The 13,364-nt window shown below is 40.4% G+C and overlaps 1 protein-coding gene across 3 annotated transcripts in view; it reads left to right on the forward strand.

Annotated features, from left to right (window-relative positions):
• Positions 1-12,709, forward strand: part of TPD52L1 (TPD52 like 1) — a 52,101-nt gene extending 39,392 nt beyond the window's left edge. The window contains exons 5-8 of one of the 3 annotated variants that reach the window (XM_031054042.2): positions 4,572-4,586; positions 7,314-7,352; positions 8,395-8,455; positions 11,976-12,709. In XM_031054042.2, coding sequence (XP_030909902.1) covers positions 4,572-4,586; positions 7,314-7,352; positions 8,395-8,455; positions 11,976-12,107 — 247 coding nt within the window. In that variant the 3' untranslated portion in view covers positions 12,108-12,709. Of the gene's footprint in view, positions 1-69; positions 342-4,571; positions 4,587-7,313; positions 7,353-8,394; positions 8,456-11,975 lie in introns of those variants that run through there. The other 2 variants (XM_013130487.3, XM_031054043.2) reach the window with 2 other exon arrangements.
• Positions 12,710-13,364: the final 655 nt, after the last annotated feature.

Raw genomic sequence — 13,364 nt, forward strand, 5'->3', positions numbered from 1 at the left:
CAAGGACTTTTCATTCTCACTTGTTCTGTAGTGAGGTATGTGGTACTTACTTAGTTTCCTCTTTTCCAGGTTGAGGCTCCAGTTGCATGGGTTGCATCCACAAGCCATTTTCCTACTTTTGCTCATTCTTTCTGCCTTTCCTGCATTTAGAATTGTGTTCTGTATTTTTGAGAAATGCATGAGATGTTATACCCACTATTTCATTTTTTGTTCTTTCCTAACACTCCCTCCTGTACAAAAAAATGAAAGATAAGGTCACTGCTTGGTGAATAGGTCCTGTTGCTGCTTCCGTGCTTTAGATTCTACAGCACTGAGCAAAGAGCTGGTGTGAGAATACATTGAACACTGGCTCCTGATCATAGAAGGAAGGATGATTAACAGTTCAGGACTTCTTAGGTGCTTGTCAGGTCCTGTTGTTTGTGCTTTGCATAGGGTATGGGATTAACTGCAATGTCAGAAATGTCTTTACTATAATAAAGCATGTTTTTCCTTTAATATCTCCCTTAATTAATCACTGTTATCATATTCTTTTGCCTTATCTATCAGTATTAATCCCTGACCCCCATGGCAATCATACTTCTGACTACTGCTTGGAAAGCAGATGGGTGGTGTTTATCCCATTAGCCATTTAGCCAAGGGCTCAAAGCAGAGGCTAAATCCATAAACATTTTGATTAATCAAGAAGCTTGTTTCTAGTAGCTTTCTTTGACTGAAGTTATTACCTTGAACCTGGTTGGGAATTTCTCAGAAAAGTATGAACTACCAGCACTGCAATATTTTTTGTGGACACTTGCTGTTTTCTCTTAAGGAAAATTTTTTGATACTTTATGATGAAGCATCGAGTGGTACAGCCGATATATCATAGTTACATATAAAGCATGGAATAAGCTGGGCCTTCTGCATCTGCTGAACATCCTAGATCTAGAGTAATGGTCAGTATGCTTCCCTCAGCAACAAAGCTGGCCTGAGATCTTTGGCTTAGCTTGGACAGATGCAGTTCTGTGTGGGGTCACACTGTAAACCTTATCATTTAAATAACATGATTTTAATAATCTTCCCTTCTTCCACTCCAATCCCAGCTCTGTTTGAGGGAGTAAGATGTAAGGAGGCATGCTTAATTGTTTGTTTGCTTTTTGCTAATCCAAATCATTTTAGATAGATTATCACTGCCCCTCCCATAATGCTGATTTAAACACACATCACACTGTGGCTTAATTCTGTTGGTTAGGCAGTAAGGCTGATAGTTTCCAATTTGCATCCAGATGCAAATCCCTGTTCTGCTTTCATTTAAAGCAGACACTTGTAACTGATTTCTGAAATTCAGTTGATCGTCATAATTCCCAGTAGGATCAGCAGTCTTACCCCCTGCCTGTGGCAATGGTGATTTTGAAAGGGTTTGTAGTCAGCCTGACTCTAAATATTGAAGCTTGCCTGCTTTGTGAAACAAAATTCTGTTTTTCAGGTTGTCTGCTATGTCAGCTATACAGAGCACCACGTGAAACACACTTCTGAAGATGTAGGGCCTTAATCTCACCTTGTGTTATCTGTGAAAATATTACTAAAATATCATATATCAGCAACAGACTCCCACAAATGTGTTATTTTGCTGTGCTAGAATTCAAGAAGATGAAATCTACAAAAAAGAAAAATGACCAAATTCCACATGTCCCAAAGAACAGAGAAGCCGGCCCTTGGGGATAAAGTGCTTTACATGCAGCTGCTGTGCTTCTCTTTCATCCTTACCCCAGCTTGCCAACTCTGTAATTCATTTTGTGCATAAATAATCACTAGCATCTTACATCTTTTAAATTTTGTAGTAATTATTAGTGCTTGTATGGTCTCTTTACAGTTGTAATGCATTCCATTTAAGATCATCATGTTACCAGAAATACCAGAGTATGTAAAAACAGTATGCAGAAATTTTTGCCTTGGGACACAAACCAGGCATTAGTAATATAGTTAAGGTAATAGATTCTTGTGATTAATGATACACCATCAGGATATTTTGTTGCCCCTCTACCCCCAGCTCGTGTAATGTCCTTTGACGTTTTCTGACAGAGAGAAGGAAGGCACAGGGGAAGAAGGAACACCCACAGGGCAGTAGCATGGGCTTGGCTCTTACAGATGTTACACTAGCATTTCAGCATGGCTTTTGCCCTGTAGAGCAGAGGTGTGATACAGAGTTGAAGGTCTTTATCCCTTGCTCCTTTGCATATTGGTAAAGTTTGCATCTTTCCATGCAATACTGCTGGACCACTCTGCAGCTGTCTATGTGGAGCTAAGAGTTTCAGCCCTGCTGATGGCCTCTTAGAAGTAAAAGTGGAAGACTTTTTGTCATTTTGGTTTGCTTAAAAAAAATAAGTGGGTCATAATTAAAAAAATAGGAAACTATGTACACTATGTACTACTACATACATTACTACTACACAAATAAATGTATTTTAAAATGAAGCTAACAAAGGCATGCATGCAAATTAGGATGTCAGCAGTTACACTGCGTATACGTCATTCATTTAACTGTCTGGTACATTTGCTTTAATTACATGATCACACAGACCCCTTTCAAATTCAGTGCCTGGATGAGCCAGCTCTCGAGATGAATGAAGGTAATATAATGCCTCCTTCCTACCGGGAGTTGGAAGGCACATGTGGAAAGAGGCAGAATACTTCAGGAAGGGGAAGAGTTTGGGGGCATGACTCTGGCAGTTGAATGTGCCCCTCTAAAGTGGTGGGAATCAGCACAGAAGGTGTATGAGGTCCCAGAGGGGTGGAAAAAGGCAAAGTTCATCCCTCTGAAAAGGGGCAAGGGAAGTTCAAGGAAATACAAAGCAGGTACTGGTCTCTGTGTGGGGGGTGTTATTTTCTAAGCATCTAGGAGATAGCATAATGGCAAAAATATAAAAGGATTTGTCAAGACCAATTATCTTGATCTGACAGCACCTGTCATAGAGGACATAGGGGAGGCAGGAGACATGGTAGAGCTTGACTTTGATAAGGCTGTCCACTCTGTTTTCACAGAACTAGAGAAATACAGTGTAAGAAGTGTTACCGCTTTAGTAGGAAGAGGACATATAGGGAACTGAAAATGCTCACAAATGCAGCTGAACTGGTTGTTTCTGAAGGCTGTGAAATCTCTCTCCTTGGAATATTTTAGAAGCAGGTTAGGATAATATCTTTTTTAGATGGCTCAGGTATAATTAATCTCTTTCAGTGCTGTGAGAGTTAGTTTTTGCCATGCTGTTATTGTTGTGCCTTTTGGGGTTTTTTGTTGTGGTGGTGGAGGTTTTGTGTAGTCTTTTCTTGATCATTTCCAGGATTTCCATGATCTAGGGATGTTTTGGGCACTAAAAAATGCTGCTGAATTCACTGAGCTGAATTCCTTAAAATATTGTAGCTGTCATAACCAAAACTACCATTCATAAACCTCTGTGTCTCTGATATCCCCATAAAAGAAACGGCAATACTGTCTTGCTTCAGAATGTAATTGTAAGTATTTCTTTGCTGATGGGTGAAGCAGTTGATTTCTCTCATTTCTACCGACACTTGCCCCTTCATTTGGGATGGTTTTTGCACCTCTGCAGTATCACATACTTCCTTATGATGTGGCTGTACTGTATCTGTATTAGCATGGAGAAAGGGAGTAGACTGTTACTGGGAGTCAGCAGGTAGTAAAAGAAGGCTACCTATGGCAACAGCATTACTTATGCTGGTCTAAGCTGAGAAGTGTTACAAAGATAAATCCATGAGCATTTGAAAGGCACCAGTATACATGATGAGTCCTGTAAATAACCCTGAAGAAATCAATGCTTTTCTTCAGAGCAAGATATGAATATTGTGCAGTAAATAATGCATCACACCACACATTGAGAAAGGATATGAAAAATGAGTACTGAGGAGCTGCTCATTAATTGTGCACCATCTATCTGGCTCACTGCATGAGGCAGGTGTTCCCTTGAAGTGGTCTGTAATTAAAGACTACATCAGTAACACACAGATAAAGGAGAGCCTGTCTGCCTTCTCATTTCTTGACTTTGGAGCCCTAATGACATCCTTTGAATCTTGTGTATCAGTGTGCCTCTCCCAGTTCTGCTGCCTTAATTAAGTTCCTTGTGAGCTGGAAAACAGTGTCAAAGTGTTTCAATTATTGTTTTCAACAAGGAGCAGGTATTTTAGAAAATGTCATTTTAGGAATTAAAAGCTTGGTATTTTTTCCAATACCTTTCTCAACTGAGAGATGATTAAGAAATTTAGAGGGGAAGAAAGACATTTGCTGCTGGTGTACATGTACAATTCCAGTTTGCCCATACTTTCTCTATAATGAGATTGGGGTGGGATTCTGCACACAAAATAGGTGACCGTGTAGTGGAGGAGTCTGTGTGAATATTTTTGCTTTGAAGGAATCTCAACTGATCCACATTCCAATGTGAATTCCAACAACAAGATTTGAATGCAAATGATTTTATTTTTCTTCTAAGGCAGTTTGACATGCTAGAAATATATAAGTGTGGTTTTTGTTATGTTTTCATAATATTTTTAACTCTGGCTTTTCTTTCCTTGTGCATCCTCCACAGATCACATTCGATTAGGTAAGACACATTACTCTCTGTGAATACTGCCTCTATACTTGACAGGTTTTGTTTTATGGAATGTAATGCAGTAACCTCTTTCCTTTCAGTATCATTATATAGAATAAAAACGTATGCTACTTAAACTGTAATGTCTCATTTTTTACAGCATGGTGAATATAATGAGGACGGGACTGGTCTAAGTATTTGCCTTGTTCTTGAGTAGATTAGTCTCAAATTCAAATAATGAACACATTCAGAGATGTTGATTTTGGAAAAGCCTACTTATACATAATCCCAATCTCTCAACCATCTTGTTTTGTCAGAGGTTGGAGCATAATGAATGCTCAGTAAAAATTCTAGTCAGCCAGCAGTGTTTTATAAAGATAGTATGAAGTATTTAATTACCTCCTCTTCAATAAAGCAGAAGTGTATTAGTCATGAAGTGTACAGGGTGACTCTTTACAAGTCTTGAGTCCTGGGGAAATTTCCAAGAGTAGGCCAAGTTCTTAACATGATTAAAGGGGTTCTTTATAGAGAGAGGTGTGATTTATTGATGCGGTAAAGCACTTCAGTATATGATGAATTATAAAACAATTTTGTATGGGCTCAAAGTGGTCTGGCTTTATATCAGCTCAACCAGCAGAGGGGCTGAACAGCCCTGAATCCCCTGCTGTCTCTCTGCCCTTATAGCATCCCAAGTGCACAGGACAGCTCAAGAACAGTTTTCTGTTCAGCTAAGTGATCCTAACATGAACTGTTACTTCACTGAGAGAACTTCAAACTGGAGCATAGACTGACTTTCCTATTTCACTCTGACATGAAACCAAAACGTAGTATTTAGCAACTTTTGTCATGAAGGATCTCTGTTCTCTGCCTCTGCACTGATCACAGATATGTATGTCTTTAAAAAAGCTTAACATTTTAGGCTTCTAGTAAAAGATGATGTTACTGTTCCCATAAGTTCCTTACCTCCTCAGAAATAAAAAGATGAATTCAAGAAAGTATGCATTTAGTATTCAGGTTTTCTGTCACACGCCATCTCTCAGCTGTGCAAATCTAATTTGGCACAATGTAATCTTAAATGATCATATTTGGAATGTTTTGCTATTAGAAAAGGAGCAGTCTGTGCTCAAATGCTTCCAAACTCTTGTTCTTGCCTATGTGTCATGTGTTAAAAGACTAAAATGGTAAGCATGCTTGTTTAATTTAACTAGGATGGATTTGCTGCACTTCTGAAATGTTTGGGCTAATCTTTTGAAAGTCTTCAAAATTATGTGAGAAACTGAATATGAAACATTTGCATTGTCTGCTGTTAGTTCTCATCTATCTGAGCTTAGCAGAATGCTCAAAATATACACAACAGCAAACAGTTTGTGTAAGATCTCTCTGTCCCACCTGCTTGCCAAATAGCTCTCTCCTCCTTCCTGTCCCTGTTTCTGAATCTTTAATCTGGAAAAAAAATAATCCTTTGTGTGGATACGGCCATAGTGCTGCTCTGAATTTGTATGGTTCAGAACAAGCACATGTGCTGTTTATATAGAGCTTTCATTTTTTAATACTATAATCATGCTTTGCTTGATTGCAGCCAAATGTTGGTATCCCTCAAAGTAAAGCTCTCGCTGTTCTCAATCAAAGCAGGCTGCAGCTGTCAGTCAACACTGAAAGCAGCCAAGCACGAATTTTTGAAACAGTACGTACTCTTGCAGTGCACAGTTTACTTTCAGGGTTCAAATCTAAATGCACTTATGGATGATTCTTGTCCTTCAAATAGCGATCCATATTCAGAACAGGGTTGATGCTTCCCACCAGCAAGGAATAGGTGATGCTGTGATAGCAGAGTTGGCTTTGGTGGTTCAGGTGGATGAACGTGGCTAATGTAAGCCAAGTGGGCAGCCATGTGCAGGGTTAAAGGTGCAGGACAATTTGGGGTATTTTTGAATGATGCAGAGACTCCATGCTTCACTTGACAGCCCTCCAATCCTCTTGCTGCCAAGAAGTCTAAGGAGGGAAATGTCGCAAGGAAAGATGGCCAAGAGCTGTGGAAAACAGCTTCCTAGTCTTGTTAATGTTGAGGCGTGAAGAAGGAGGTGAAACATCCTACAGAGATGGGTGCAGCAGCTGCTGCAGCTGAGAGAGCTGCGTATCTGGCTGAAGAAACCTCTTGCTTAGGTAACATATTGTGCAGGAGCCTACACAAATTGGGGGCCAGCACTGGCTGTTTGGACTGTATTCATTATACGTACCACAAAGGCAATTGCCGACTTACGTACTGCCTCAGACTGGCTCTGTCTGTGATCACAAACCCCAGGTGTGCTGCTCTCACCCAGCAGAGCTTATCATCTGCCACTGTGGAGCACAGAGGTAGCGCTCTGTTCCTCTGACACGTTGCATGTCTGTAGATAGCAGGGGTCTGAATCATTTAAATAGTTTTTGCCAGGAACTGTTTGGCACTGTTGTTTTGAGCCCTATTGCTGATCCATTGTCATGAGAATGTGGTGGTAAGATCTTCAGTGCTGAAAGTGAGCTGGAATCCATAGATGAGTGGATGGAAACAAGCTGCTGTCATCAGGAGAGGAAAAGTACCAGCACTCTAAAATATGTATATGCATTTTAAGATTTAAATTAAGTAATTTTTTTAAAAGTGTATAAAATGCATTTTAAAATTTAAGTTAAAAAAATATTATAGTCATGTTGCAAACTGGATTTTACAGCTTTTTTTCCTTATCTTTTGCTTTTATCCCACAGTTACTCTATTCGCCATTCCATAAGCATGCCTGCAATGAGGTAATATGCTACCCATATTCTATTTGCTATGGTGATGTTCAGCAGTGTAATGAGGGGGGTTTTGCATGCTTCAATCCTGATCCTACAGGTTTTAGTTGGATGAACAGTCCCACTTCAATCAATTAAGGTTGCTCATGTAGATAAGGACTGCAGGACAGGCCATCTGTGGGTTTTGTTTTCTTTTTTCCTTTTAATTGTATTAACTAGTTTAATCTCTCGCACAAGCCTTTGAGTAGATGAAGCAGTTCTGAGTTGATTGTTACCAGGTTTGTATTACTGAATCTGAAATTCAGCTGTTCTGCTGGTTTTAGAATATCATCCAAAGTCCATTAACGTCAGAGATGCTTTCCACTCCAGCAGGCTTTGGATCGTGTTCCTATGGAGGGATTTTATATGAGTGCTTTCATGTTTTAATGGCTATAATCATGCTTTACTTGACTGCAGCCAAATATTGATGTCTGTTCAAGTAAAGCTCTGACTGTTTTCAATAAAATTAGGACTCAGCTTTCTTTTGATCCCCTTGGCCTCTGCGTATATGAATATCCCCACTCCCTGTAAAGCATGTGGGAAAACAAATCTAACTACGGGATGGATGTTAATTCATCCAACTGCAGAAGGTGGATAGTTTAAGGCAGGCATTCACCAGTGTGACCTGTTGGTCAAATAGAAGTCATTTCTCTCTCCTTTTGACCCTTTTATCACCTGTTTAACAGAACAAAAGGTAAATCTGCATTATTTTTTCCAAGTGGCTTCTGTTTGTCCTTGTAGGAACAGGGTAGCCAAGCCAGTTTGGTTTCAATTGCTAGGCAGGTTCCACTTTTGCAAATTTGAAGCTAAAATATATTCATCCGATTACCATAATTGGATTTGACTGACAGAGCACAAGTGACTGTTCTTACCCTATTAGTCTACAGCCCTGTGCTGCCAGCCAGGTCTCAGTCTGTCCTACTGTTTTTGCCTGGCAAGAACTGGTCAAACCGTGGAGTTACGCGTTTGCATTTGCAAGTCACTCTTAATTCCTTCCACTTTCTTTTTTTCCTAGGAATTCTCCAACTTTCAAATCGTTTGAGGAGAAGGTTGAGACCACTGTCACAAGCCTTAAGGTAAAGGTTAGAGGCAGTTGCATGGCTGTGTGTTACATTGTGACAGCTTAGTCTCTATCATTTGGACAGACTGAACTTGCCACTCCATCAGCAAGAAATTCACAGAACACCAATGGCAAATGAAGGCCAAAGAAACTATGCAAAGAAACAGTTTTTCTCTGCTTTGTTGCTAAGAAATTACTTCTGCTGCCCACCAAATTAAACAAGTGGTCCCACCCCCGAGCTACACCCCTGCCAATACTAGAGATGTCCTCACCAAGTACTCCTTGTTCAGCTGATGGAATCTGTCCTGTAGCTCTGGTGTGACTCACACTACCTGTGTGGCTCTTAGCACTGAACTTGTCTCTCTTTAATGCAGTTGTGTTTCCTCTCAAATTGCAATGTTTTGTCTGGATTTAAAATTGCAAAACTCAATTTGCTGTGGGACAGGAAGATCTGATGGCAGTTACCAATTATAACTAACAGCACTTGTTAAGGACAATATCACTCGGCAGGACAGAGCAGTGAGCTAATCTTTGCTGCATGGGAAGGCACATTCAAGTGGGGAACAAGAGAGTTTGTGTCCTAATGGTTTTTATTCATCAGATAAAGTCAAGTGTTCTCATAAACTGACATTTTACTTTGCTGTGATAAAAAGATTCCAACACATTCCAAGTACAGTCTGTCAGTGGACAAAAGCCAGGTTATGACCCCTCATTTTAGGGGGAACTGAGAATACATTTTAAAAATAGGTGAAGGTAAAGGGGTGTTATAACTTGTAAAGCATTAAAAAGGTGAGAAAATGGCCTTCGATTTGGGACAGAAGGACATTCCTTCTTAGAGAAAATGCAGATTGCAGCTAGAACAGAAGCAGCAGGTGCACAGGGAAGGTCTGTCTTACCCGTACCACTGTGAAATTGTACAACACATAAGATTTTCCAGTCAGTGTCTGCGGAAAGTCAGCACAGAGCTTTACTTACTTTTATGTTTCTAAATAAGCATGTCCATCAAAATTCAGAGTTGCTCTGTGATTTTCAGATTTTGAGTGTTCACATTTATTTAGTGATATGCTGTTCATGTAAGTCATGATGGTGTAGGGTTATGTGATCTCCATTGCACTGTCAGAGAAGGAAACATCATCTCAATTTCACAAGTGAGAGGCAGCATCCCAGGGAAGACTAGGAGTATCCCAAGGAGCTAGAATAGAGCACAGACCTCCAGAGCTCTAGCTTAGTGCCTATATATGCTTTCCTATTTTTCTTTTCACCTTAGCTGCAAGTGCTTTTTATACTCAGTTTCACTGTGGGAGAAATCATTCATCCAGTGGGGTGCATCAGCTTGGAAGGTCTGATTTCCTGTCACAGTTAAGCATATCACTTGCTTATCCCTTTGTGTTCATTCTACCCATTTAGATAGGGAATGCAGTTCATTGTAACTTCTGAGATCTGAAATGGATTATTTTTTCTTCCTTTTTCACCACTCACCAGTTGGAAAAGCAAAGTACTTTTTGTACCCATTTAGTCACTAAACCTACTCTCAGGGCTTTCAGTAGTACTTCTAGCTCCCAAGTTTGCTTCTAGACTACTCTAGACTCCACAAATCTGTTAATCTTGTGTTTAGGCCAGGCTGTGAGAGGGACAGCTTAAAAGCTTTTTGCCTTGTTTTGAGGCATGAAGGACAAATGTGAGCGATGTCCTTTCTGCATCAAGGGAGGACTGTGTGTGTCTCACTGCCTCAGTATGTCATTCAGAAAGAGATAAAGTCAATTCAAACTGCATGACTCTGAAGACCACTTCTCATAGTGAACTGCTTGAGGAGCCTGATCTTGTTTTGCTGGTTAAGGAAAGGTGGTCCTTCAGGGGAGACTGTCATACCAGTTCTTAGCCAGTTGTGCTCAGAGGGCTCTTTGATCATCCTTTAAGGAATCTTTGATTAAACACAACAAAACAAAAAGTTGATTGAGTACACACATGAGTATTGGCCAGAGGCATTCAGAAAAGTAACTTACACGATTCTTGTTTTCAGATAGAAGAGTAGGCAGAAAGGCAAATAGAAAATGAAACTGCATTAATGTTTGTGAGGAGTCCAAATTCAGATGCATCTTATTGAGTCATTTAAAACAGCGCAGGAATAGTCTGATTTCACAATCACTCTGATCAGTCCAAATCAATTGAGAACTTTAACTGGCAAATAAAAGTCATTAGTTTTGCCATGAAAATGTAGTAGTAGCTTTACTAGGCAGTGGCTCCTTTTCACTGCAAGTTCTGGGCTTCACAATGTTTTTAACAATGTATGTGTTTTGTCTTGCTGTTTGCAAAAACCAGGGATGGACTGGTACTTTCTGGAAGTCAGCACAGCCCCTTAGACTGGATACACATTTTTGCCTATGGGGATGAGAACTTTTAATAGCAGTGACTCAAACTATCAGAGCAAATATCAAGCCTAGTACTACTACCTTATTTTGTTGAACTTTCAAGCTAGGCCAGCTCCTGTGCTAGCTGCTGAAACAAAGGATTACATAGAATCCTTTGGAAACTGAGCACATAAAGTTCATTTAATTAAAATAATCTTCTTAAGCATTTAGTAGCTTACAGACTGGGAAAACGCCAGCTTGTCTCCAAGTCCTGCAGCAGTTCTAGGATGGACTAAAAAGTTTTGCCCTATTTTCAGGTTTGAATCAAAGCAACCAACCACCAAAGAACATTCTCTTAACAAGGCAACCTGGTCAAAACTGCTTTGTCTCTTCAGCGCTTAGTCTTGACCATTTCCAGACTTTTACTTAGAGCTCTTTGTTAGGAAAACTCTTTTTTTCAGAGATATAGTCATACTGAATTTTGGTTTTAATACTTGTCAGCAAACTGAAGCATTTTGAAAGTAGATGACCTGTGAGCACACTGGTATTAATTTCATTAACATCATTAATGTAATTTGGTATCTTTTCCTCTCCCCTCCCAACATGAAAATGCTGTGGGCAGTTTTTACATATATACCAGTATCTAGGCAGATACAAGTATGCACAGGGAGGCAAGCTGCTGGTTTTATTCTTTGGTTACTATATTCCTTCTGCTGTCCAAGATCCCAGCACAGTTTATGTATTTTGGGAGGAACTGTATTACTGTTGCCAGTGATGGGCCACTTCACCCAGCAAAATGAACCAGTTCATTTCAATACCCATCTTTTATCCAGCCTTTTAGAACTCAAAAAAAAAACAGTGAAACCAGTGTGAGCTACTCATGTATAGAACCACACTAAGTTTGCTGGTAGGATCTGGAATCCTGTCCAGGATCTGCTTAAGGACTGGTTCCTTTAAGTGTATGTTAAGTGTCACTGGCAGATTTTATGATTGTGCCCTAGAGTTGGAAAGGGGTTGCTTTATTTGAATGTTTTTATGGCTTTTGTTCTAAGGAGAACCCAACCCCACACGTTCTCTGCCTGCTTTGAACAGTTCTCAACCCTTCATGGCCCTGGGGTGGAATGTAAATGGGACTGGCTACAGTGTGAGCAGAGGAACTTGCTGTTTTTTTTTTTTTTCGTATTTCAGACCAAGGTTGGTGGGACAAGCAACACAGGAGGCAGTTTTGAAGAAGTTCTCAGCTCTACAGCCCATGCCAGCGCTCAGAGCTCTCTTGCTGGAACCCGAGTCCCTGAGAGTGAAGAAGAGCTTCAGTGTTAGACCACAGCGCTCCTGAGCCTCACAGGCCTCTCTGAACAGACTTGCCCAGCCAGTGAGCTTCAGACCTATCCCACCACCCAATTTGTGCAACCAGATTTTGTCAGTTGCCTTCCTGGCCTTGTGCTGGAGAAACTTTTCCTATTTGTATTTTTGATGGGCCATTTTATCATCAGGTACTTTGTACACCATAGAAACCACATGCAAGTCATTGACTTAAATGCTCTAAATACTATGTTATGTGACCAAAAGAGTTTTCATTTAACCTCCCTCCAACACTTCCCCAGTTTGTTTCTTTAGTTCAGTTTTCTGTTGGTTTCCAACTCCACTCTCAGTGCCACATCAGACAGATGGACCCAGAGCTGTGCAATGATTCCTACTGCCAGCACGAGTCCCTATACCAGCTGCCTACCAGGCGTACCAGGTGCCCTTTGATCAGGAGCGTCTGTACATGGTCTATTTCCTAATGGAATTAAAATCACTTATTGTCACAAAAGGTTTTTTCTCCTTCACTGGTACAGTCTGGTGTTGCCCTTCACCCATTCGTCAGCAGAGTTGAGGAAGACGGGAGGAGACACCTTAGTAATTCATATGGAAACTGAATTGGTCATTGTAACTGGAAAAGCTTCAGTTTTAAAATTACCATTGCTTGCTCTCTGGTTTGCTAAGACTGGACAGTATAAATTAATTACAGAAGGAGGTGGAGTGGATGGAACCTCTAATATTTTTGCCTCCATATCTTCTCTTCAAATAATAAGGGAAGGTATTTATAAGCCTCAGTCAAAACACAGCCTTAAGTGAAAGAATATAAACCCAACACTTGGCTTAAGATGTGCCATAGGTTAGGGCACCCATGCCTTCAGCCCACGGTCCAGAGCTGCTAGCATAAAATTGTTACGACACCCAGGATGAATAGGGACTTTACTCTTGGTGTCACATTTTGTCATGCTTCACTCCAGGTCATAATCCCACATATCACATCTATCTGCCCGATCACCAGAAGCCGGCCATCTCTCAGCTTTGATTGATTCAGCATGTTTGCTTGCATCCTTTTAACATTTTTCCTAAGAGCAGCACACTTGTGACACTCTCTTGCTGTCTAGTGAGCACGTGACAGTCTGCATGTTGTGTTATTCAGTTCACCAGACTGAGATGAGCACAGTAAAGTAGAAACAAGATGGAAGAGTCTGGCTACTTTCAAAATGGATGTGGATTTTTAGCATAGCCAAAGCTTCAAATCAGTGTTAGTGAGCGTGAAGT

This window comes from Melopsittacus undulatus, chromosome 3 (genome assembly GCF_012275295.1).
Source record: "Melopsittacus undulatus isolate bMelUnd1 chromosome 3, bMelUnd1.mat.Z, whole genome shotgun sequence".
NCBI classification, from domain to species: Eukaryota; Metazoa; Chordata; class Aves; order Psittaciformes; family Psittaculidae; genus Melopsittacus; species Melopsittacus undulatus.